Source organism: Somniosus microcephalus, chromosome 15 (assembly GCF_052327205.1).
Source record: "Somniosus microcephalus isolate GS21.2 chromosome 15, FLI_Smic_1.0, whole genome shotgun sequence".
In the NCBI taxonomy this organism is placed as follows: domain Eukaryota; kingdom Metazoa; phylum Chordata; class Chondrichthyes; order Squaliformes; family Somniosidae; genus Somniosus; species Somniosus microcephalus.
Window position 1 is genome coordinate 99,828,154 of NC_141001.1, and position 25,031 is coordinate 99,853,184.

The window sequence follows — 25,031 nt, forward strand, 5'->3', positions numbered from 1 at the left end:
CAGCTGGGGCCTAAGCACTGATTTATAAAGGTTCAGCATAACTTCCTTGCTTTTGTACTCTATGCCTCTATTTATAAAGGCATAGATCCCATATGCTTTTTAACTGTCTTCTCAACTTATCCTACCACCTCCAATGATTTGTGTACATACACACCCTTTAAAATTGTACCCTTTAGTTTATATTGCCTCTCCTCATTCTTCCTACCAAAATATATCACTTCACACTTCTCTGCATTAAATTGCATCTGCCATGCGTCTGCCCATTTCACCAGTCTATGTCCTGTTACTATCCTCCTCACTGAAGAGAAAAGGAGATCTAGATGGCAAGCCCCTTGGGGGATGCTCCCTCCAGCCTCACCATCTACCACACTTTCTGTCTTCGCTCTCTGCCCATTACATTGCTAGCTGCCTCCTCCATTAGCATAAGATCCTGCATCGATGGTGGCTTTCCTCCAGATTTGGGAAGCTCCCTGCTGTTGTGCACCGGCTTGTTCTGCGAGAAGAGCGGGAGCGTGTTAGTGTGTGGCCTGTTGAAGGGACGTGAAGCTGTTTGTGGCAGATTAGCAAAGCGTGCTGGGCGAGAGAAAGAAGCAGCAGGTGTGGTGAAGAAAATTGTGAGGGCAGAAGCAGGTGTAGAGTCGGTAAGCGGATGCAGAATGAGGCCTATATTCTCTAGAGTTTAGAAGAATGAGAGGTAATCTCGTTGAAACATACAAAATTCTTACAGGGCTTGACAGGGTAGATGCAGGGAGGATGTTTCCCCTGGCTGGGGAGTCTAGAACCAGGGGTCACAGTCTCAGAATAAGGGGTCAGCCATTTAGGACTGAGATGAGGAGAAATTTCTTCACTCAGAGAGTGGTGAATCTTTGGAATTCTCTATCCCAGAGGGCTGTGGAGGCTCGGTCGTTGAGTATATTCAAAGCAGAGATCAATAGATTTTTGGATATTAAGGGAATCAAGGGATATGGGGATAGTACAGGAAAGTGGAGTTGAGGTAGAAGATCAGCCACGATCTTATTGAATGACGTACTTCTGCTCCTAAACCTTATGTTCTTAATGAGGTACATTGATGTGCGTTGTGGTGATTGGAGGAGTGGGAAAGCAGGGAATGGCAGAGCATGCTAGTGTTGGAGCTACAGTAGAGTGCAAGAAAGCTGTTAATGGAAGTCTTACCTTAGCAGCTCTGGTCAAGTCACTGCATTTCTTCCTACACTGCTGCCAGGTCCATGGTGTGAGACTACTGGCATTCTTGTGCTACCTGTTGCCGAGCGATCTTGCACGGCACTCTGCATTCGTCAGCGAGGAACTGTACCTGCCCTCCTCCTGGTCACTTCCTCCACGGCATTGTCTGAGAAACACTGGGCTCTGACAGCAGACCTTCCTCGTGCGGCAGCAGCTCCGCCATTCACCATTCAACAAGGGCACCTCCCTTTTAAGAGGTGCAAGCTGCCTTTACATAATGGTTGCCCTGGTGGACTTTTTGCCTCCCCCACCCCTTCCCCTCCCCACAGTGGGTGAGCTGCCAATTACAAGCACGAGTAGTACTGACAGCTTGCCTTTACTAGGAAAAAAAGGCACCTGCCTCAAAATGGCGCGCAGCTCTCAGCATCCACTTCAGGCGGGCATAGCGGCTGGTGTGCCCAGTTCATGCCCGTTTTGGGCACCAGCTGACAATGTACCCCAAAGTTTTTATATACTGGCGGATCTTGCGGGGCATTGCTCATGGTGAGTCTGAGAACATGCCGTTTTATAACAATAGGGGTCTTCTAAACTCTAGAAGGACAAGAGGTGATCTCATTGAAACATCTACAATTCTTAGAGGACTTGACAAGGTAGATGCAGAGAGAGGATGTTTCCTTTGGCTGTTGAGTCTAGAACCAGGGGTCACGGTCTCATTATAAGGGGTCGGCCATTTTGGACTGCGATAAGGAGACATTTCTTCACTCAGAGAGTGGTGAATCTTTGGAATTCTCTACCCCGGAGGGCTGTGGAGACTCAGTCGTTTAGTATCTTCAAGACCAAGATTGACAGATTTTTGGATATTAAGGGAATCAAGGGATATGGGGATAGTGCAGGAAAGTGGAGATGAGGTAGACGATCAGCCATGATCTTATTGAATGGTGGAGCAGGCTCGAGGGGCCAAATGGCCGACTCCTGCTCCTATTTCTTGTGTTCTTGCTACGCCAAGTGTGATGGGGAAAGTGTCACAGGAAGTAAATGCGACACCTCCAGGAAGTGCACACCATAAGCAAGAGTTCGAATTTATTATTAGCAGATCTCCCGTGATGTTGTGCAAGGTGTATCAGAGAACATGCTGCTTTAGAACAAAAGGAGCATTATCGAATCGCGACAAAGTGCCTATCTTGAAAAGAAATTCAAAAACACTCTCAAGTAGGAGCCATCATCTCACTGGATGTGCCAAGGCATCTCATTTGTTGCTAGATTTGCTGCCGGTTTCTGATCGCAATGGGTAACATAGTGGTTATGTTGCTGGACCAGTAATGCAGAGAATACAATCCCACCATTTCAAACATTTGAAAATAAAAAGCTGCTATCAGTAAAAAAAAGTGCCGCTCTCTGGTGTTGTAAAATCCCAGCTGGTTCTTTAGGGAAGGAAACTTGCCATCCTTAACTGGTCTGGACTAGACGTAATTCCAGTCTCACACCAACATGGGTGTGATGAAATAACTCTGTTCTGGCATTTGTATTGTTGTTGTTGTTGTACTTGTTAATGTCTGGAATGTTCCACCGGTGTAACCACTAATGCTCCTCCCTAGCCCCGCCTCTCTTCTGGAATGTTCTACCAAGGGCTGGGTCGGTGATGACTGTGTTAACTTGATGCCATGTTCTTACTTAATAAAAGCCTCTAGTCTTAAACTTTAACCTCATGGATTCAGGCAGTTATTTGGCACATCAATGGGTGGCTCTGAAAATAGCGAAATACTGTGGATGCTGGAAATCTGAAATAACAGAAAAAGTGCTGGAAACACTCAGGCGGCCAGGCAGCATCCATGGAGAAAGAAACAAGAGTTAACGTTTCAGGTCTGGGACCCTTCGTCAGAACTGGAAAAAGTTAGAGATGTAACAGATATTAAGCAGGTGCAGAGGCAGGGAGAGGGGGAGGGGAAGAACAAAAGGGACGGTCTGTGATAGGGTGGAAGGCAGGAGAGATTAAATGTTGCAAATGGGGACGGCAGAATCATCAACAGCTGCCGCCTGAAAAAATAGGGGCAGGGGTTATAGTCTGAAATTGTTGAACTCAATGTTGAGTCCAGAAGACTGTCAAGTGCCTAATAGAAAGATGAGATGTTGTTCCTCGAGCTTACGTTGAGCTTCATTGGAACAGTGTAAAAGGCCGAGGACAGAGAGGTCAGAGTGGGAGTGGAGCGGAGAATTAAAAAGTGACAAGCGACCGGAAGCTCGGGGTCACCCTTATGGACTGAGCGGAGGTGTTACGCAAAGCGGTCACCCAATCTGCGTTTGGTCTCCCCAATGTAGAGGAGACCGCATCGTGAGCAGCGAATACAGTGTACTAGATTGCAAGAAGTACAAGTAAATCGCTGTTTCACCTGGAAGGGGTGTTTGGGGCCCTGGACAGTGGGAAGGGAGGAGGTAAAAGGGCAGGTGTTGCATCTCTTAACTGGTGATGGCGGCTCTTAACTGCCCTCTGAAGTGGCCTAGCAAGCTACTCAGTTGTACCACCATCTTCTCAGGGCAACAAGGGGTGGGCAATAATGGGGAGAGAAGAGAGCCTGATTACCATCACACTGAATGTTGGTCAACTCCCAGCTTTACTGCCCCATCCAATCCTCCCCCCCCCCCCCTTCTGCTTTTCCATCCTCCTCCTCTCCCCACCCCTTCCAGTGTCTGATTATCCCTCCACCCTTTAACCCTCCTTGGCCGGAATACTGCCTTGACTTCCAGTCTGCAAAAACACAGGAGACTGACCAGTAAACTATTCAATTCATTACAATAATTGAAGTTTAAAAAAATGAATTTATCTTTGGCATCAGTAACAATTAGAAAAAAAGGGACCATTCTATTATCTTTTCATCCAATTCTGCATGAATTTACTGACATCTAGTGGATATAGACACTAATAACAGTATTGCAATCATCTACGTCTGTCTGCAATAAAAATTGCAAACCTTCATTTAATATTTGACTTTTTTTTTTACATTTATACAAAAGCTGCTAAATCTACACTGTTAATAACACAAATTGCTTTATATCACAAGCTAATTTTTCTCCAGCCTTTTTGGTTCAATAGGGAGTCAAAGCTGGGACCTTTTGTAGGACACACCCGCTGCTTCCGTTGTATTTTCAATCAGCTAGACTGAAGATTGAACCAGAACCTTCTGGTCTGAATGGTTCATAGAAACATAGAAACATAGAGATAGGAACAGGAGTAGGCCATTCGGCCCTTCGAGCCTGCTCCGCCATTCAATGAGATCATGGCTGATCTTCGTCTGAGATCATAGCTGATCTTACCAGTTCAGTACCCCGTCCCCGCCTTTTCTCCGTAACCCTTAATCCCCTTAGCCTTCAGAAATATATCCAATTCTCTCTTGAAAATATTTATTGAATTAGCCTTCACAGCCCTCTGTGGCAGGGAATTCCACAGGCTCACCACTCTTTGAGTGAAGAAATTCTTCCTCATCTCTGTTTTAAATGATTTGCCCGCTATTTTTAGACTGTGGCCCCTGGTTCTGTGCTCCCCGGCCATTGGAAACATTCTCTCTGAATTCAGCCTGTCCAGGCCTGCCATAATTTTATATGTTTCGATGAGATCCCCTCTCAATCTTCTAAACTCCAGTGAGTACAAGCCCAAACTATTTAATCTCTCTTCGTAGGTCATTCCCGCCATCAGCCTGGTGAATCGCCGTTGCACTCTTTCCATGGCAAGAACATCCTTCCGCAGATGGGGCGACCAAAACTGTACACAATACTCCAGATGCGGTCTCACCAGCACCTTGTACAGCTGTAGTAAGGTATCCCTATTCCTATACTCGAACCCCCTTGATATGAAGGCCAACATACCATTTGCCTTCTTAATCGCCTGTTGCACCTGCATGCTCTCCTTCAGTGACTGGTGCACAAGAACACCCAGGTCCCTCTGCACTTCCCCATCTCCCAATCTATTGCCATTTAGATAATAATCTACCCTCCTGTTTTTACCCCCAAAGTGGATAACCTCGCATTTATCCACATTATAGTGCATCTGCCACGTATCCGCCCATTCCCCCAACCTGTCCAAATCGCACTGTAGCCTCCTGACATCCTCATCAGAGCCCACCCCTCCTCCTAGTTTAGTGTCGTCAGCGAATTTGGAAATATTGCATCCAATTCCCTGATCCAGATCATTTATATATATTGTGAACAGCTGGGGTCCCAGGACAGATCCTTGCGGCACCCCGCTGGTCACTGCCTGCCACTCCGAAAACGAGCCGTTTATTCCAACTCTCTGTTTTCTATCCGCCAGCCAGTTCTCTATCCACGTTAATACTTTGCCCCCAATCCCATGAGCCTTAATTTTGCATGATAATCTTTTGTGTGGAACCTTATCGAAGGCTTTCTGGAAGTCAAGGTACACCACATCCACTGGCTCTCCCCCATCTATTTTACCAGTTACTTCCTCAAAAAATTCCAGCAGATTAGTCAAACACGATTTACCCTTTGTAAATCCATGTTGACTCTGTCCGATCCTTTCCCCATTTGTCAAGTGCTCCGCTATTTTATCCTTAATAATGGACTCTAGCATTCTGCCCACAACCGATGTAAGGCTTACTGGTCTATAATTCCCTGCTTTCTCTCTACCCCACTAAGTGCCATCCCACTAAGTGAGGAAAACTTCCATAATTTTGTAACTCATGATTTTGATAGAGGTGCTCAAAATCATGAAGGGTTTTGATAAGAGTAAATAAGGAGAAACTGTTCCCACTGGCAGAAGGGTCACTAACCAGAGCGTACAGATTCAAGGTGATTGGCAAAAGAACCAGAGGCGACATGAGGAGACTTTCTTTTTGCACAGCGAGTTGTTGTGATCTGGAATGCACTGCCTGAAGGGGTGGTGGAAGCAGATTCAGTCATAGTCATAACGACACAGAAGGAGGCCATTCGGCCCATCGAGTCCGTGCCGGCTCTCTGTAGAGCAATCCAGTCAGTCCCATTCCCCCGCTCTATCCCCGTAGCCCTGCAAGTTTATTTCCCTCAAGTGCCTATCCATTTCCTTTTGAAATTATTGATCATCTCCGCTTCCACCACTTCCGTCGGCAGCGAGTTCCAGGTCATCACCACTCGCTGTGTAAAAAAAGTTCTTCCTCACATCCCCCCTGTATCTCTTGCCCCCAAACCTTAAATCTGTGTCCCCTCGTCCTTGTACCATCAGCTAATAGGAACAGCCTTTCTCTGTCTACCTTATCCAAACCCGTCATAATCTTGTACACCTCTATCAGATCTCCCCTCAACTTCCTCTGCTCCAAGGAGAACAACCCCAGCTTCTCCAACCTAACCTTGCAGCTAAATTCCCTCATCCATGGAACCATTCTGGTAAATCTCCTCTGCATCCTCTCAAGGACCTTCACATCCTTCAGATTCAATAGTAACTTTCAAAAGGGAATTGGATAATTAGTTGAAGGGAAAAAATACAGGGCTGTGGGACTAATTGGACAGCTCTATCAAAGAGCCGGCACAGGCACGATGGGCTGAATGGCCTCCTTTTCTGCTGTATAATTCTATGAATTCACCTGCAACTTTGTAGCTCATGATTTGCTTGCGTTTGCCAACTTTTTGGTAAACCCAACCACTCACTGGCTGTCCCATATTTTACTCCCTAGTGCTACAAACGTTAACTTATTATTTGCTTTTCTGCCCCCCCCCCCCACCCACCCCAAGATAAAAATAACGGAAAGCACAGAGAACACAGCTCTTGAAGTGGTTCAGTGTGCAAGCTCCATTTCGGCATCTCTCTCGTGATCCTGGGTTTAATTCCTGAAACATTTATGCTAAATTGCATTTAACTGTTAGCCAAAAACGTCACCCATGTACCAAAAAATAAAGTATTCCAAATTTATAAATGTGAATTTGTAAATTGTTGCAATGCCTTGTTCCACCTTCAGTTTTTTACCAAATACCACAGATTGGCAGAAAAAGATTAAAAGTAGCAGAAGGTTGAATAAATAAGCATTCATTTTATTGAATCAGGAATAATTTAAGACTGGTACAATAACTAGATTTATTCCTCAAATGAGACATGGTCTTGTATAGGCCATATTGAATCCAATGAGTGACCAGGAATTGATTCAAATGGGATGACACCTCATACAGTACACAAAATACTCATTTCCTAGTGTTTTAAAAATGGCTAGAAAATTCATCAAAATGCATCACTGTAATCAATTATTTACAATTTATGTTACAATGAAAAAAATGTACATCATATTAAACACATTCAAAACAACTGCTCCACTTAAGTCACTAAATCCTACAAATAGTTTTCCATTGAACAACCGTGTGAAAAAGTATCACAAGTAACAAACATGGGTTTGGTACAATAATCATTATCAGCATTTCATCATTAAACAGATTTCCCCAAAATTTACAGAAAACACCATCTAGAAATCGAGCCAAAGCCATATACAAGTCTCTTTCAGCCCGTACAAGTGTTGGCAGTTTTAAAAAAAAGACATTTTTTTTTGGCTTCCATTAAGAATTAGCATGAACATTGCATAGCATCTTAAACTTAGAAACACTATTAAACAACCGGACACCATGATGTGAAGGGAAGAAAGACTTCTGGAAGCATTTAAAAAAAATTTTTTACAAATTTAAAGAAAAGCAAATACGCTCAGAAGCAATTTAGTCGAGCGCAGGCTCCTGCTCCTTCACCCATTCTGAGCTGAGCCATTTCCATCACAGTTTCAATGCAACAATGGAAAGGTTGTGACCAGGGTACCGTAACAACAGGATTATGGCAGCATAAACAAACCCATTGAGGTATAGTGAAACACATTGATCAGTCGAAGTGTATAAACACCAGATTTTGTGTTAATACATCACATAAAAGCAGGGGACAACAGCACAGCACAACAAGCACTCCAATTAAAAATCTATTACTCAGTCACTGGATGATTTCAATATTTATACATCATTATCTTTGTAGTGTCCATCAAGAATTTTTATTTTTTTGCAGCGATGGCATCGTCTTCCGTACGAAAGATCCAAATTTGCAGCTTCGTGTTTTATCGCAGGTGAATTCACTGTCACGATACAAACACCAGAAGCTGCAGACTGATTATGAACCAGGAAATCATTGATTTTCCTCCTTGTTTGTCCTGCTTATAACAAATGACGCGCTTATCATTTGAAACAACACCGATTTAAAAAAAATCTCGACTCTTTCAATGATTTGAGATGAAATTCCAGCCCTGTTTTCAGAAACAATACAAAATAAATGGCGAAGAAAAGCAACAGGAAAATTAGTACAAAAGAGAGAGCGAGAGTAAGGCATCATTTATTTCCAGCACCAGACGTTGTAAAAAGGCTTGCATGGATTTGGCTGAAGGATTGCGTTGCTTTGCTGAGGTACAGCTCAATCCAGCTTTTCTTTCGTGTTTTTGCAAAGGAAAAGTGCAATTCCAGTGGAGGTGTTATCAGTCCTGGTGAGGAGACAAGCCTTAGTGACAATCAAGATGTGTGTGCGTGCATTTTCAATAAGGAAAGTGAGAGGAGGAGAAAATGGGGAACTTCAATATTGATTTCTGGCTCAAGCACGTGTTCCAGAGGTCTGTTTCTCACGGGCTCGGAAAGTACCGCCCATCCTTTCGACAGCCGGCTGTTGGCCCATCGGTGAAGAAACCTGAACATTTTTCTGCGTACTCAGTGGGGTTGTATGCTGCGGGTGAAACCGAGACCAAACGCTTAGGCTGGCTTGCTTTTTTTTTTGAACCCAGCCGACTGCAAGAAAGCAACAGGGTTGGGTAATGTAGCACCAAAACCACCTGCAGCTGAGGGGGTTTGCATCCCCCCCCTCCCCCCTCGCTCTCCGTTATTGAAGAAGTTGGTTGGAATGTCCAGTGTCTGCTGACAGTTTGGTTGAGAGCAGCATAGGTTAAATCTTTCCAGGACAGTACATGGCACAATGACGTCAGTTCCATACATATTAAAATCAGGCTTTACTATTTTTTGTATGCAGTGTACAACATTTCTTCATTGGCTTGGCATAAATGCCTCCAGCAATTAAATGAAGAAATAGTGCAGTTCTAGTTTATAAAACAAAACAAGGGGGGGTGAAAAAGCCCAAAATTTAGTCTCCCTTGGGTTACCTGCACCCACCAGGGTTTCAATACTTAAAATTGAATTAAAGTGTCTTGTACTTGTAGCCCCATTTTTTTTTTTTTTAAACTGAAGCTTCTGTCCAACAAAGTGAGCAACAAAGTTATTGATCAGCCTTTTTTCTCTCTCTCTTCGGAGTCAAGTATGTAAGTCCTCACCTTCAATGGAAGTGTTCAGAGAAACGTTGGACAGAAGTGACAGATTATTTTGGCAGAACACTTGATCAAAGAGTTGACTCCAGAGATGAATCGAGAATATCATCGTGATGGCTGTTGCTATTTGAGTCACTGTCGTAACTATGGGGACTTGAGTAATTTGCAGCTTCTTGTAGCCTCATTAACATATTCATCTGCAAGAGGGGGAAAAAAATAATGGAATACGTTCAGTACGTTAGGTCCTGATTGAAAACTCGCGCTCTCACAGTTTATAAATGAAGGAAGAGTTGCCAGTGCAAAATGTGAAGAGGCAGAATTGCAGGGAATTCCTTTGGGCATATACATTTCAGTTAGTGATTTTCCTCACTCTTTAAACTAAAGTGGAAGGTAAGCACTATCAATGGCAAGCTCTTACCCAGTGTGTCCAAAACAGTTTTAAAAGAAAAAACTATTCGTTTTCAAATTATCCCCAGCTACACGACTCTTTTTGTGCAGCCCTCTATATCCTCGTTCCACAAACAGTGAAATGGAAATTCTAGAGTGGTCTGTTTTAGATCATATATATATATTTTTAAAACAAGATAGCTGAAAATTATTCATCGATGTAAAGTTTTGCATTTTAATGCAGTGCATCACTGCAACAGGAAAACATACCCAATCTGGTGCTCTCCCTGGATGCAGAGAAGAATTTCAATTGGGTTTGGTGCAACATCCTATTCGTTGTGTTAGCCTACTCCGAGGTAAACAGCCTTTGGGGAGATGGGTCAAAACCGTGCACCATAATCTCTCAGCCTCAGTGCGCACAAAAGACCCCACATTTCTCTTCCAAGGACGAGGCAAAGTTGCCCCCATCTCTCCTGTTTGGCTGCTGCTATATGAACAAACCCTCACATTCATAGGGTACAGGCTGGTGGGGAAAAATATCACTCTTGCCCTGATTTTAACCTGGAGCAGGAATCGAGTGGGCGAGGAGGGTTGAGTCAAGCACCAAATCCTCTGACCTCGACAATGTGAGGCCTGGGCAACTTTCTTGAAAATTGGGTGGGGTGTAAAAAACGGAATGCCAATTTGCTATTGCCTGCTTTGTGTTGCCGTTGAAGTCAAATTCCACCCTCATTGGCTCTTTCCTGCCAGCTCATCTCTCACCCACAGCCAAAGAGTTTGACCTTGGAATGGAGAGATCGCCACACCTCCACCTGATCCCTCACATAGAAACAGAGAAGATAGGAGCAGGATTAGGCCATTCGGTCCCTCGAGCCTGCTCCACCATTCAATGAGATCATGGCTGATCATCCAAATTCAGTACCCTGTCCCTGCCTTCTCCTCATATCCCTTGATCCCTTTAGCCTTAAGAAATATATCTAACTCCTTCTTGAATATATTTAATGAATTGGCCTCTACTGCCTTCTGTGGTAGAAAATTCCACAGGTTCACCACTCTCTGGGTGAAGAAATTCCTCCTCATCTCTGTCCTAAATGGCTTACCCCTTATCCTTAGACTGTGGCCCCTGGTTCTAGACTCCCCCGCCATCGGGAACATCCTTCCTGCATCTAGTCTGTCCAGTCCTGTTAGAATTTTATAAGTTTCAATGAGATCCCCTCTCATTCTTCTAAACTCCAACGAGTATAAGCCCAATCGACCCAATCTCTCCTCATATGTCATTCCTGCCATCCCAGGTATCAGACTGGTGAATCTTCGCTGCACTCCCTCCATGGCAAGAACATCCTTCCTCAGATAAGGTGACCAAAACTGAACACAATACTCAAGATGTGGTCTCACCAAGGCTCTGTACAACTGCAGCAAGACATTCTTGTTCCTGTACTCGAAACCTCTCGCTACGAAGGCCAACATACCATTTGCCTTCTGAACCGCCTGCTGCACCTGCATGCTTACCTTCAGCGACTGGTGCACAAGGACACCCAGGTCTCGTTGCACTTCCCTTTCTCCCAATCTATTGCCGTTCAGATAATAATCTGCTTCCTATTTTTGCCACCAAAGTGGATAACCTCGCATTTATCCACATTATACTGCATCTGTCATGCTTCTGCCCAATCACCCAACCTGTCCAAATCATACTGGAATTTCTCGGCATCCTCCTCACAGCACACACGCCCTCTCCCACTGGTTGTGTACATCGGGGAACTGCGGGCACACTGCCCATGATTTCCCAATATGCAAGGCCGCTAGGCGAGGATCCCTGGGGGGATGACAGAAACTCAGTAAGTCGACCCAGCTGTGGCTCCATGGGTGGCACTCTCGCCTCTGAGTCAGAAAGTTGTGGGTTCAAGTCCCACTCCAGGGAATTGAGCACATAAATCTAGGCTGACACTCCAGTGCAGTACTGAGGGAGTGCTGCACTGTCGGAGGTGCCGTTTTTCGGATGTGACGTTAAACCGAGGCCCCCGTCTGCTCTCTCAGGCGGACGTAAAAGATCCCATGGCACTATTTCAAAGAAGAGCAGGGGAGTTATCCCTGGTGTCTTGGCCAATATTTATCCCTCAACCAACATAACCAAAAAAAAACAGATTATCTGGTCATTATCACATTGCTGTTTGTGGGGCCTTGCTGTGCACAAATTGGCTGCTGCGTTACCCACATTACAACAGTGACTGCACTTCAAAAGTACTTCATTGGCTGTAAAGCGCTTTGAGACATCGTGAAAGGAGCTATATAAATGCAAATCTTTCTTTCTTAATACTGAAGGGCAAAGGCAACCTAACTAAGTAACTGAAAAGCACAAAAGAATAAACTTGAACCATGTACGGAGAAGCAAGAGGATAAATAAATAGTGGAGGCTATAAAGCTGGAAAACTAAACAACATTATAAATAGTGCCAATGGCAGTGCAATGCTACCATCTGGGCATCCAGTTACAGATATCAGTGAAACAGTAACCATTGCCAGTGCAGAAGATACATGACTATGGGTGTTTTAAACAGGCATTTTATCATTCCTTTACTGAATTAATATTTAAACCTTCCTTCAACATTGTTTACCAGAGAGATGAAACAATTTATTGTAGGAGTAAATGCATGGTAATGTTTATTCTCTCCTTGAGGCATTGCTAAAGCATTGTTTCTCAATAAAATGGCGAGAAAATAAAACAGCCTCATTACCAAAGCACCCAGGGTACAAATTAAGATCTAGCAGGTTCATAAGTTTGTTGTCACAGCTACTGGAACTGAATTTTAGACCGTTTTCCAACTCACAAGGGGATCTCCCTCGGCGTCGCTCTGTTGAGTCTGTTTAGTGGAACTGCCATCCCGTGTTAGTATAAAACAATCAAAGCCTACATCTTCAGGCCTCAGCTGTAGCAGAGGGGGCCACTCGTGTTGCTGTGGGGTAGCAACCCACGGATACGTGTCGATCACCCACTTAGCTGGGTCCTCCCAGGGAGCTCTTCTTCCGTACAGCTGCGCAACAAAAAAGATTTATTACATTTCAAGGCAACCATGGAAAGGAAAAAAACAGAATCCTTCAAAATGCATCTTAACTGACCATAGGTCACCTAAGATGATCCTTGGAACTAAAAACCCAACAAACTTAAAGTACAGGACAATAAATAAAATTAATTCACATTGAACAGTAATGTCTGAAAGGCAATAGCTAGTTAGTTCCCTTTAAGGAAGCGCATAGCAAGGGACCGGCTTTTTCAATGTTAAGTTTCAGCGAAACTGTGAATGGGCTGTGCAGCCCCTTAAAGGGGCCGCGCACCCAAAAGAAAATTAGGGGGAACATTGGTTAGCAGACAGAAAAAGTCAGCTGCAAGTTGCTTGATTCTCAGAGTGTAGTTTTAGTAGATTTCCAGCTTGGAAAGAGATTAAGGACTACATAGAAGATACAACACAGAAACAGTCAAAACAGTCGGTGTTGGTGTTTAGCCTCCACATGAGCAGTAATCCTAATCCGATGTACCCGTTCTGTTCCCACATCCCTCTTTCCTTCAACCACCTATCTAATCTATTCTTAAAAATTGACATGGTCTCCCAGCAAAACAGGGGACGTTTCACTCTTTGGGTCATTTGCCTTGTTTTCATTGAATGAGAGACTATTTTCCAGGCACAACGAAAAAGATCCATTGGCAATTCATGTGCAGTTCTAACTGGAGTTCCGAGGTCAAACATTGAAGAGAATGCACCCATAGCCTTTACTTACCTGCAGCCCTTCCCTGACTGCCTCCAGCAGATAAGGGATGATGGAATAATTCCACAAGTCTGTGAACCAAACTCTTGAACCAGCAACATCCATTGGACAGGACAGGAACAGTCGAGGACCTAAACAATTAGAAATTAAATTAAATGGCTGATTAGGATTTCCATTGATATATTTAACAAATGCATTAATCTATTTAAGAAAAATATGTAACTGCAACTTCTACTGAGCCCATTCTTCCTCAGCGAAATCGGAATTGATGCAAAAGTGAAGTCAGCAGGTCTAAAGGCTGATTTTTCTGGGCCGCCTAATTTTTTATTCATTCTTAGGATATGAGAGTTGCTGGGGGAGAAATTGGGTGGAGCCGCAAACGGGGCGCCAAGCTCGCCTGGGCGCCAGATTTTGCGCTGCGATCAGAGCAGCAGCGATCGCCGGAAATTCAGCTTGAGCGCCCCAAGAGGGACACGGGGCGAGGCTCGAGGCGCTCCGCGTCCCTCTTAGGGTGCTGAAACTGAATATCGCAGCGCAACGTGCCGCAGTGCCACACGCTGCGGCACGGCGTGCTGCGGTACTGCAGGCCTTCCTCCCATTCTTAAGGGGGAGGAGCCTGCACCAGCGCGATGAGCGATCGCGAGTGCCGGCAAAAGAGCCCGGCACCGAGGAGAAGTGCCGGGCTCTCGGAAAGCAGCCAGCAATGCCACGGGGGGAGAACAGGAGGCCGGGGACGGAGGTGCTGGCAGGCGGCCGCCGAAAAAAACGGCCGTCCCACACCTCCACCTTAATTTGCGCCACTGCCGCCACAGGTAGGCCCCATGAACTGGGCGCGATTAGCGAGAGGCGCTACAGAGGCGGTCGCTACCAAATATCGCAATCGGGGCGCTGCGCACACCGATGACGTCATCGGTGGCGGCGCAGCGCAACAGGCTAACGCCGCCATTAGCGCCCCAACTAAATATCGCGGGAGGCGTGGCCAGTGGCGCTAAAGCCACTGAGTGCCCTCTTTAGGCGCTAACTGGTGGCGCAGCCCACCAAATTTCTCCCCCGCTGTGTTTATTTATTGGCCATCCCTAGTTGCCCTTGAAAAGGCTTCTTCTTCAACCTGTGCAGTTCATGTGGTGAAGCTATTCCCAATGCTGTTAGGTAGGGTGCTCTAGGATTTTGACCCAGTGACGATAAAGGAACGGCAATATATGTCCAAGTCAGGAAGGTGTGTGACTTGGAGGGGAACTTGGAGGTGATGGTGTTCCCATGCGCCTGCTGCCCTTGTCCTTTTAGGTGGTGGACCTTGTGGATTTAGGGATGTGCTGCCACAGGAGCCTTGGCAACTTGATGCAGTGCATCTTTAGATAGTACACTGTGCAGCATGGTACGTTGAAGATGGAGGGAGTGAGCTGGTGGGTGGGATTGCCTAGGTGTTGTGCTTCTTAAGTGTTGTTGCTCCTCCTAAGTGTGCTGCCCTATCACATTCTGCAATCGCCCTCATTTCCTTAGCTGGGCCATTTAAATGGCCCAGGTGCAGCTCCCCACCCCACACCAGCCCCCACTGACAGGGCTGAAAGTTGGTGGTAGGGCCTGGAAAATCCGGGACAGCTGCAGCCCTCTCAGACCTGGGTGATCGTGTACCTCTGGCTCTTGATGGAGACGGGCGGCCAGAAAGTCCGAAATCAGTGAGAGACCTACCCGCAGATCTTGGGCCTACCCCGGGATGCCCCCACCCCCCCCGCCCCGCCACACCACACCGTGGCGGTCTGGGGGGTAGGCCACAACATCAACTTTTTCTGCTTGTCTCTCTGCTTGGGCATACAGGAAACGTAGAGGAAGGAAAATAAGAGGCGGGCGGCTGGGAACGCCTCCATCTGTCTCATTTACATGGCTCCACCTGACCGTCATCTTCTGCAGTTGCAGGTCTGGCTCAATTCACCCCAGGAATCTTTGGGTAGTGTTCACAGGGTGGAGACCTGATGACCTGGATCTTTGCCCCCTTTTCCTGACCTCTGCACCCAGGGTACACTCAATTCGCAGGCGCCAGAGCCAGAAAAACCATCCACATGTTGTTTTATTTCAATCTTGCTAAATACGGTCATCGCCCTAAATAAGCTATCAAAATAACACAACTTTGAGATATAGAAGCTAATCTTCGCGTTTAATAATTGGGATAAAATATGATGAGATTTGTGATTGTAGGTCAGCACTGTTGTATATAATCCATGGGCATGAGCACATATTAAAGCCTGGTCCTATTCCCGGTAGAAGTCTGTTTTCATGCTCCGTGGCCATATGAAGCATATCTGGTTAATTATTCATCATTTTAATAATGAATGGCTGCAATCAGTGTCATCTCAGCAGTACAATCCCTGCAACCATTCCAAGAGATTCTGTTCAATCAATCACTTCAAAACCAAACGTGCCCATTACTCAATGCAGTTCACTTTGCTACCTTTTGCATGTCTAGAATTAAGGCTGATTAAGAGGGAGCAATACGATAAGTTAACTGAGGGGTTCCGGTGATGTAGCTTGAATTGTTATTACACATCATTGGAACCCTGACAGCCTTTCATTTACCCCTCACCATCTATTGCATATATTATTGCCTCAAGAAAATAAAAATGCTTATGATGGTTCAAAGCAGAGCTGAAGTGACGCTGGTCGAAGGTGCAGACAGAAAAGAACAGGACATAGAAACATAGAAGATAGGAGCAGGAGTAGGCCATTCGGCCCCTCGAGCCTGCTCCGCCATTTAATGAGATCATGGCTGATCATCCAAATTCAGTACCCTGTCCCTGCTTTCTCCCCATATCCCTTGATCCCTTTAGCCTCAAGAAATATATCCAACTCCTTCTTGAATATATTTAACGAATTGGCCTCAACTGCCCTGTGTGGCAGAGAATTTCACAGGTTCACCACTCACTGGGTGAAGAAATTCCTCCTCATCTCAGCCATTTCAAGTCACAAAAAGGGTATTATTCTTGCACTTGGGGAACCAACTTTGTAGGGCTGTCGAGACCACCGCATACATTCCAATAAAACAAATACAAGGACCTAGGGGCTAGAAATTTGTCTGCTTTGCGCCTCGCGTTAGCGCCTGCAAGGGTGGGGGGGGGAGGTGGTAATGGGGCGATAAGGGGTTACCGACCAGCACGGCGAATTCAGTGATGCCCGCAAACTTCCCTGGTGGTTTTGCGCTGTCGCTAACACTTACTACCTCAGTCTCCAGTGCCCCGTAGATCGTGACGTCATTTTGCTAATTCTGTAATGGGGATAATTACCAATGGTGACATCAGACGAGCTGTGAGCTTCCAGGAATCTGTTCAAGTGGTGCCAGACCTTGGGGATCCAGTCAATGATCCTGACCAGTTCAGTGTTTCTCGTTCTGGTGCTAATCTCAGTTTCTATCAGTTTCCGACGAAGGTGGCGACCCAAGAAGCCCTTGACCGGCTCTGTATGGTTAGCACACAGGACCCATCTGTAACAGGAAAAACAAAGTTCATCTTCTAAAGTTCAACAGACCTATCGCTCCTGATGTGATTATTAAAATTAATCTGCCAGAGTTTTCACTTTTCAATTTGCAGAGAGATTGGGACACTTCTTTCGTATGACGGCAAAAGCTTATAATGGGATGTCTAGTTTGGCTGTCCATTCGATGGCCTCCTCCTGAGATGTCAAGTGGAGAAAGGAGGTGCCTCCTGCACCTTAGTGGGCAGGTTGATGTGATGTGTTCCATGGTCTGGGACTCATGGCCAGTCGCACTGGAATTGGGATTAAATAGTCAATTCCACCCTTCAGTTCCAAGTCCCTGACTATCTGATCCAAGTTTTACTGTGACAGCATTTGGCACAGAAACATACACTACCAGTGCTTTGTAACATCTGCCAAGTATACATCGACGACGTCATTGGCGACGAGGCACGAGAACCATATGCAACACAAGTAAGCATGGTGCAAAAAAAGGTCATGTGACATATCAAGCTCGTTCTTTCAGCAGACCATGTGCAAACCACCCCCTCATTTAATCTACTCAACCTTCATCTCCTGAAGCAAAGCTCTGCATAAATATTCACTGATTTGCACAGGTAACCAAGAAAAATGCCAGAATATCTTATACAAAAGCAAAATGCCGCGGATGCTGGAAATCTGAAATAAAAACAAAGAATGCTGGAGATACTCAGCAGGTCAGGCAGCGTCTGTGGAGAGAGAAACAGAGTTAACGTTTCAGGTCGATGACCCTTCGTCAGAACTTGGCCAGAATATCTTTATATCGCAACTATAATTAACGTCACCACGGCATTGTTCATTTGACACACTGCACTGGTTTGTCAAAATCCAATGTCGTGGAGTGGTATCATGTGTTTTGTGCTCCCAAATCCTTCATGCAGTAAGTTTCCGATCTCAACAACAACTTGCATTTATATAGTGCCTTTATTTATTGCTATTAAGGGGAGAGGTACATTCTATGAACACATGGAAGGAAAGGCTGAGTCACCTCAGACTGCTGTTTCCCACATCCCAGCAGATGAATTGGCAGAAGCTCAGGTCCAGTTTTTGGACTTGTTTTCTTAGTTGAGAATGGTGTGAGTGTGTGTGAGCACATGTGAGAGTGTGTGTGTGCGTGTGTGTGAGCAAGAAAGAGATATACCGACGTTCCACTTCAAACTTATCATGTACCCAAGTCCGCATTCTCTAGATACCGATATCCAATGAAATGTGTTTCGCTTATGGATCCCGTGCAGGAAAGTGCATTTAATCCTTAATGGGTAAATGTACCACATGTTTAGGTACTGAGCCATGCAGAACAGGGAGGGAGCAGGCTTAATCTCGTGTCTGTGAACAATTTGCTAACTTAGGGCTTCAGCTGCTCAGGCCGGGACAGCCATGAGTTTTTTTTTTTAAACCTTTTATTTTTGCCTTCCTGCTAACAAGAACTTGATGAGCTATTGGATGGCAATCGGTTGCAATTATCACCTCTATACAAAGAGAGGCCTCGATAAGACCAACCGAATGTTAAAACATAGCTGATCTTAATAATAACCATTTTTTAAAATCTCAGTGTTGATGTTAAGTGCACCATTGTACATAAGAAAACAATGTGGAACCTTATCAAAAATGAAACAAGTTCCAGTAAAGAGCAGGTCCAGACATTACCTGAAGTTATGGTGAAGTTGGAGGTTAGGTGTGGAAGATGTAGCCTGGTTCATTGTGCCAATGATATGCGGGCTGGAAAAAAAGTCAAATGTTAATAATTATATGAAGAACCATTCGAATTCAGTTGAAAAATTCTGGAATACAAAAAGCAGTAAAAGTGGCCAAGAGGTTGTCAGATTGTCATAAAAAACTCAACTGGTTCACTGCATGTCCTTTCGGGAAGGAAACTTGCCGGTTTGGCCTATATGTGACTCCAGTCCCACACCAACTTGGTTGACTCTTAGCTGCCCTCTGCCTAGCAAGCCACTCAGTTGTATCAAACGGCTGAGACCTTCCCTACACGGACTGCAGCGATTCAAGAATAAGACCCACCACCACGTTCTCAGGGTAACCAGGAAAGGCTATAAATGCAGCCTTGCCAACGTTGAGAATGAGTTTTAAAAAAAAGGTCCCTTCTGCGTCTCAGGTGGGCGTAAAATATCCCATGGCACTATTTGAAAAAAAGCATTCTTCTGGTGTCCTGGCTTACATTGCTCTCTCAAGCAACACCACTAAAACAGATTAACTGATCGTGTATCTCATTGCTGTTTGTGCGTCCCTTGCTGTGCGCAAAGTAGCTGCCGCGTTCCCTGCATAACAACAGTGACTGTGCTTGAAAAGTACTTCACTGGCTGTGAAGCGCTTTGGGACGTCCCGAGATCGTGAAAGGTGCTTTATAAATCCAAGCTCGCTCTTTGTTTACAGAACAGCTGCTTTAGAGTACGAGAGCTCCAGAATGTTTTATCATGCCAAGTTTGCTTAGAGCAGAAAGTTTTTATTCTTGATTTGTTGCGCCCTCATCTTACTTGGTCAGCACACTTCCAGCTGGGGTAGTTGTAGGTACTACATATTGATTTCAATATCGCTGGGGGCAGGGGGGGAAATGAAAATCAGCCAGTGGCTACACTCTTGATTGCTCTCCAGAAAACTGCATTAGAATACATACGAACATACAAGGCTAGGTATTCTGCGGCGAGTGTCTCACCTCCTGACTCCCCAAAGCCTTTCCACCAACTACAAGGCACAAGTCAGGAATGTGATGGAATACTCTCCACTTACCTGGATGAGTGCAGCTCCAACAACACTCAAGAAGCTCGACACCATCCAGGACAAAGCAGCCCACTTGATTGGCACTCCATCCACCACCTTAAACATTCACTCCCTCCACCACCGGCGTACTGTGGCTGCAGTGTGTACCATCTACAAGATGCACTGCAGCAACTCGCCAAGGCTTCTTCAGAAGCATCTCCCAAACCTGCGACCTCTTCCACCTAGAAGGACAAGGGCAGCAGGCGCATGGGAACACCACCACCTCCAAGATCCCCTCCAAGTCACACACCATCCTGACTTAGAAGTATACGGCCGATCCTTCATCGTCCCTGGGTCAAAATCCTGGAACTCCCTCCCTAACAGCACTGTGGGAGTACCTTCACCACACGGACTGCAGCGGTTCAGAAGGCGGCTCACCACCACCTTCTCAAGGGCAATTAGGGATGGGCAATAAATGCTGGCCTTGCCAGTGATGCCCAGATCCCACAAAATAATAAAAAAAAATAAAAAAATACGAATTAGGAGCAGCAGCAGGCCACTCGGCCCCTCGAGCCTGCTCCGCCATTCAATAAGAATCTGTGCAGGCAAGGACAGGATCGGCTGTGATACATTGAAAGAAAGACTTGCATTTATATAGCGCCTTTCACGACCACTGGACGTCTCAAAGCACTTTACAGCCAATGAGGCACTTTTTTTGAAGTGGAGTCACTGTTGTAATGTGGAAAACGCGACAGCCAATTTGCGCACAGCAAGGTTGCACAAACAGCAATGTGATAATGACCAGATAATCTGTTATGTTGGTTGAGGGATAAATATTGGCCAGGACATTGGGGATAACTCCCCTGCTCTTCTTCGAAATAGTGCCATGAGGTCTTTTACGACCACCTGAGAGAGCAGACGGGGCCTCGGTTTAACGTGTCATCCGAACTTGTTCCTGGGACTAGGGACAGGGTCACTGGCAAGGCTTGGAAGCTAAGCAGAGCCAGGCCTGGTTAGTACCTGGAGGGGTGACCATCAGGGAAGACCAGGTGCAGAAGGTCACGGAAGGAGCCTCCGAGGAGGGACGGTTGGTGAGAAGGTCACGGAAGGAGCCCCGGGAGGGGCGGCTGGTGAGCAGGCCCGGGCGTTGGGCTGAAGATTGTCGGACAGGAGAAATGGTGGAAATGGAATGGCGGCGCGCACAGACGCAGCGGCTTTGCTTCTCCCAGGACGGTGCTATTTACGTTTAATGTTAATGTTATTTGTACTGGACTCATGGGAGCTTGCAAGATCACATTTCGTTGTGCATTGTACAATGACAATAAAGTTGAATTATTATTATTAGAAAGACGGCACCTCCGACAGTGCAGCACTGCACTGGGAGTGCCAGCCTAGCTTTTATGCGCTCAAGTCCCTGTGTGCTACCAACTGAGCCACAGCTGACACTGACACACTGCTGACATTCGCCGGCCAGACATGCACAAGCACAAAGGCAAAGGGCTGGAGATCTGCCAGCACTGCTGGAGCTGTGCTGCAGCATGAATCACCACTCGCGGCTGAAGAGGAGAAAACAGGGGCGCGGCAGAGAGTTTTGAACTATGCGGATCAAGATAAATAAGACCATTACCATTTATGGTACTTGCAGTTCAAAAGGCCATTGAAGATCTCTCCAAGGGAGCCAACGTGATGCAAATTGTCCAAGATGATCACACTGGGCATGTCCACTGCATTGGTCTCGCTGTTACACTGATCTGCAAGGTTTGAAAGATACTGACGCAGCTCCTGAGAAACAAGAATGGGTCATGTGTCAGTCAGCGCACTCAAACATCCACATGCTCCACAATACAAATATCCAACTGAGCATCAATACTTGCAACAGAAGACCACAGTTTGGTTTTCCCTGTTATATATATATGACAATGCCATTTGCAAGGGTATTACGTTCTTCACAATGAACTAAGAAATCTGTAATTTGTTATGAACAGGCAGGCTGTAGTCCACAAGATCTTTTGAAATCACCAGTAGCTACAAATCTTGACTCCAGTACGAGACAATACGGTAGATGTAGAAATAATGGTGTAAAGAATTACTGAACTAGTACAATATGCATGAAGAGCTTAAACACGGCATCAAATGTGAAGAGGAGTCAAAAGTTGAGACTTTTAAATTTTATAACTTCATCACGGCTTTAAATGAACAACATTAATTTATGGTCCTTGGGAAATATGACTCCTTACTTGGCTGAACTGAAATGTGCAATGATCGCATTGTGCTAAATTGGCTATTAAAAATTTACGCATTTTAAAATCTGTAAAATATTTAATAGGTTTTATACATTTATAAGATGCCTCCCCCAACGGCTCAGTGAATACAGATCCATACAGATCAGCGTCACAGGGTTAATCCCTGCACTGTACTAAGTTAGTTGATCCCAACAGACGAGGCAGCAGACTGTGGCAACATTGTGTTAGGGAAGGTGAAAAGTTAGCCGTGGTGATTGATGCTGCTTGCTGTCCAACAACACCAGTTGTGGACATTGGGTGAGACACAGGGCAGGTTGAGAAAGCAGTTAAAAAGGCTTACGGGGTCCTGGGTTTGGCCCCAACTGGAGAACTGTGTCCAATTCTGGGCACCACACTTTAGGAAGGATGTGAAGGCCTTAGAGAAGGTGCAGAAAAGATTTACGAGAATGATTCCAGGAATGAGGGACTTCAGTTACATGGATAGGCTGGAGAAACTGGGGTTTTCTCCTTGGAGCAGAGAAGATTGAGAGGAGATTTGATAGAGGTGTTCAAAATCATGAGGGGTCTGGACAGAGTAGATAGAGGGAAACTGTTCCCTTCCCACATAGTCAAATGACCTGCCAACACCCACAGTCGGCGTTCACACTTGAATAAGGGCCGCTGGGCGACTGGTGCCTGTGGAACCATAGCCCAGTCGATACCTTCAGTAGAGCAAAAGGGCAACAATTCAGAGTACAGTAGGTACAACAATGGCAGCAGCAAGAACATTTCCGGTAAATACAGCAGCTCGGAGACTGAACTTACATAAGAAGCTGCCCAAAGTTTCCACGGACCTATGTGATGCCTTTGAATTATACCATTCTGGACTCCATATTATAAAAAAAGGATACAGTGGCACTGGAGAAGGAGCGAAGGAGCAAAAAAGGTTTACAAGGATGATACCAGAACTGAGGGGTTAGATCAATCAGGAAAGACTGAACAGGCCGGGGCTCCTTTCTCTAGAAAAGAGAAAGCTGAGGGGTGCCCTGATTGAGGTCTTTAAAATTATGAATGGGTTTGATCAGGTAGAAGTAGAGAGAATGTTCCTATCACTTAGCCAATTCTGCATGGATACGGAATTGGCTAAGTGACAGGAAACATAGAGTAGTGGTGAACGGTTGTTTTTCAGACTGGAGGAAGGTATACAGTGGTGTTCCCCAGGGGTCGGTTCTAGGACCACTGCTTTTCTTGATATATATTAATGACTTGGACTTGTGTATACAGGGCACAATTTCAAAATTTGCAGATGACACAAAACTTGGAAGTATAGTGAACAGTGAGGAGGATAGTGATAGACTTCAAGAAGACTAAGACAGGCTGGTGGAATGGGCGGACACGTGGCAGATGAAATTTAACGCAGAAAAGTGTGAAGTGATACATTTTGGTAGAAAGAATGAGGAAAGGAAATATAAACTAAAGGGTACAATCCTGAAGGGGGTGCATGAACAGAGAGACCTGGGGGTATGTGTGCACAAATCATTGAAGGTGGCAGGGCAGGTTGAGAAAGCTGTTAAAAAGGCTTACGGGATCCTGGTTTTGGCCCCAACTGGAGAACTGTGTCCAATTCTGGGCACCACACTTTAGGAAGGATGTGAAGGCCTTAGAGAGGGTGCAGAAAAGATTTACGAGAATGATTCCAGGAATGAGGGACTTCAGTTACATTGATAGACTGGAGAAGCTGGGGTTTTCTCCTTGGAGCAGAGAAGATTGAGAGGAGATTTGATAGAGGTGTTCAAAATCATGAGGGGTCTGGATAGAGTAAATAGAGGGAAACTGTTCCCATTGGCAGAAGGGTCGAGAACCAGAGGACACAAATTTAAGGTGATTGGCAAAAGAACCAAAGGCGACGTAATTAAAAACTTTTTTACGGAGCGAGTGGTTAAGATCTTGAATGCACTGCCTGAAAGGGTGGTGGAGGCAGAGTCAATCACGGCTTTCAAAAGGGAGTTGGATAAGTACCTGAAGGAAAGAAATTTGCAGGGCTACGGGGAAAGGGCGGGGGAGTGGAACTAGCTCAAGTACTCTTGCAGAGAGCCAGCACGGGCTCGACGGGCCGAATGGCCTTCTTCCGTGCTGTAACCATTCTATGATTCTAACTTATGGGGGAGTCTAAAAATAGGGGCCATAAAGATAAGGTAGTCACCAATAAATCCAATGAAGAATTCAGGAGAAACTTCCTTTCCCAGAGAGTGGTTAGAATGTGTAACTTGCTACCAGTCGAATAGTATAGATGCCTTTAAGGGGAAACTCTAAGTACATGAGGGCGAACGGAATAGAAGGATATGCAGATAGGGTTAGGTGAAGTAGGGTGGGAGGAGGCTTGTGTGGAGCGTAAACATCAGCATGGACCATTGGGCCGAATGGCCTGCTTTTGTGCTGTAAATTCCATGTAATCAGTAACACCTATTACATCACCCTTACCCTAAACAACATACAACTGGACAAATATTAGACCGAGCCCGTTTCCTCACCTTGCTAGATTTGTGATCCACATTAAAGGTAGCGATGACCCCATCTGTCAGTTCCCTACCTTCCCTGAGCACCATGTGCTCAGCGAGCCGATTGGCCAGGTAGGTTTTCCCAGTACCACTTGGCCCTGACAGAATGATCCGGCGGTGGTCCATCAGCAGGGAGACGTAACGCTGCAGCATCGGCTTTGGGATCAGTGTCTCAAACACAAGAGAATCCAAACTATGTTCTGACAAGCCTGAGTGAGCGACAGAGCAGAATCGACAAGTGTTAAAGAAAGGATAGGACTAAAGCATATTTTTTTCCCCCCTAAAAACAGCACTGCAATATTTCATTTATAAACTACTCCCCTTTTCTCCATTTCATTAAACCTTTGAAGAACCACCCAAGGAAACGTGACTTGTACACCACCTTCACATTACGCACATTTTCAA

The 25,031-nt window shown here is 45.5% G+C and overlaps 1 protein-coding gene across 7 annotated transcripts in view; it reads right to left on the bottom strand.

The window, feature by feature from the left end:
• Positions 1 to 7,170: 7,170 nt before the first annotated feature.
• The window catches only part of nav2a (neuron navigator 2a), a 534,653-nt gene continuing 516,792 nt past the window's right edge, over positions 7,171 to 25,031 (bottom strand). For all 7 annotated transcript variants that reach the window (XM_086008162.1, XM_086008160.1, XM_086008161.1 and 4 more), the window contains 7 exons: positions 24,600 to 24,835; positions 21,474 to 21,628; positions 18,779 to 18,850; positions 16,906 to 17,102; positions 13,643 to 13,761; positions 12,697 to 12,900; positions 7,171 to 9,682 (listed from right to left, as the gene is read on the bottom strand). In XM_086008162.1, coding sequence (XP_085864288.1) covers positions 9,557 to 9,682; positions 12,697 to 12,900; positions 13,643 to 13,761; positions 16,906 to 17,102; positions 18,779 to 18,850; positions 21,474 to 21,628; positions 24,600 to 24,835 — 1,109 coding nt within the window. In that variant the 3' untranslated portion in view covers positions 7,171 to 9,556. The remainder of the gene's footprint in view (positions 9,683 to 12,696; positions 12,901 to 13,642; positions 13,762 to 16,905; positions 17,103 to 18,778; positions 18,851 to 21,473; positions 21,629 to 24,599; positions 24,836 to 25,031) is intronic.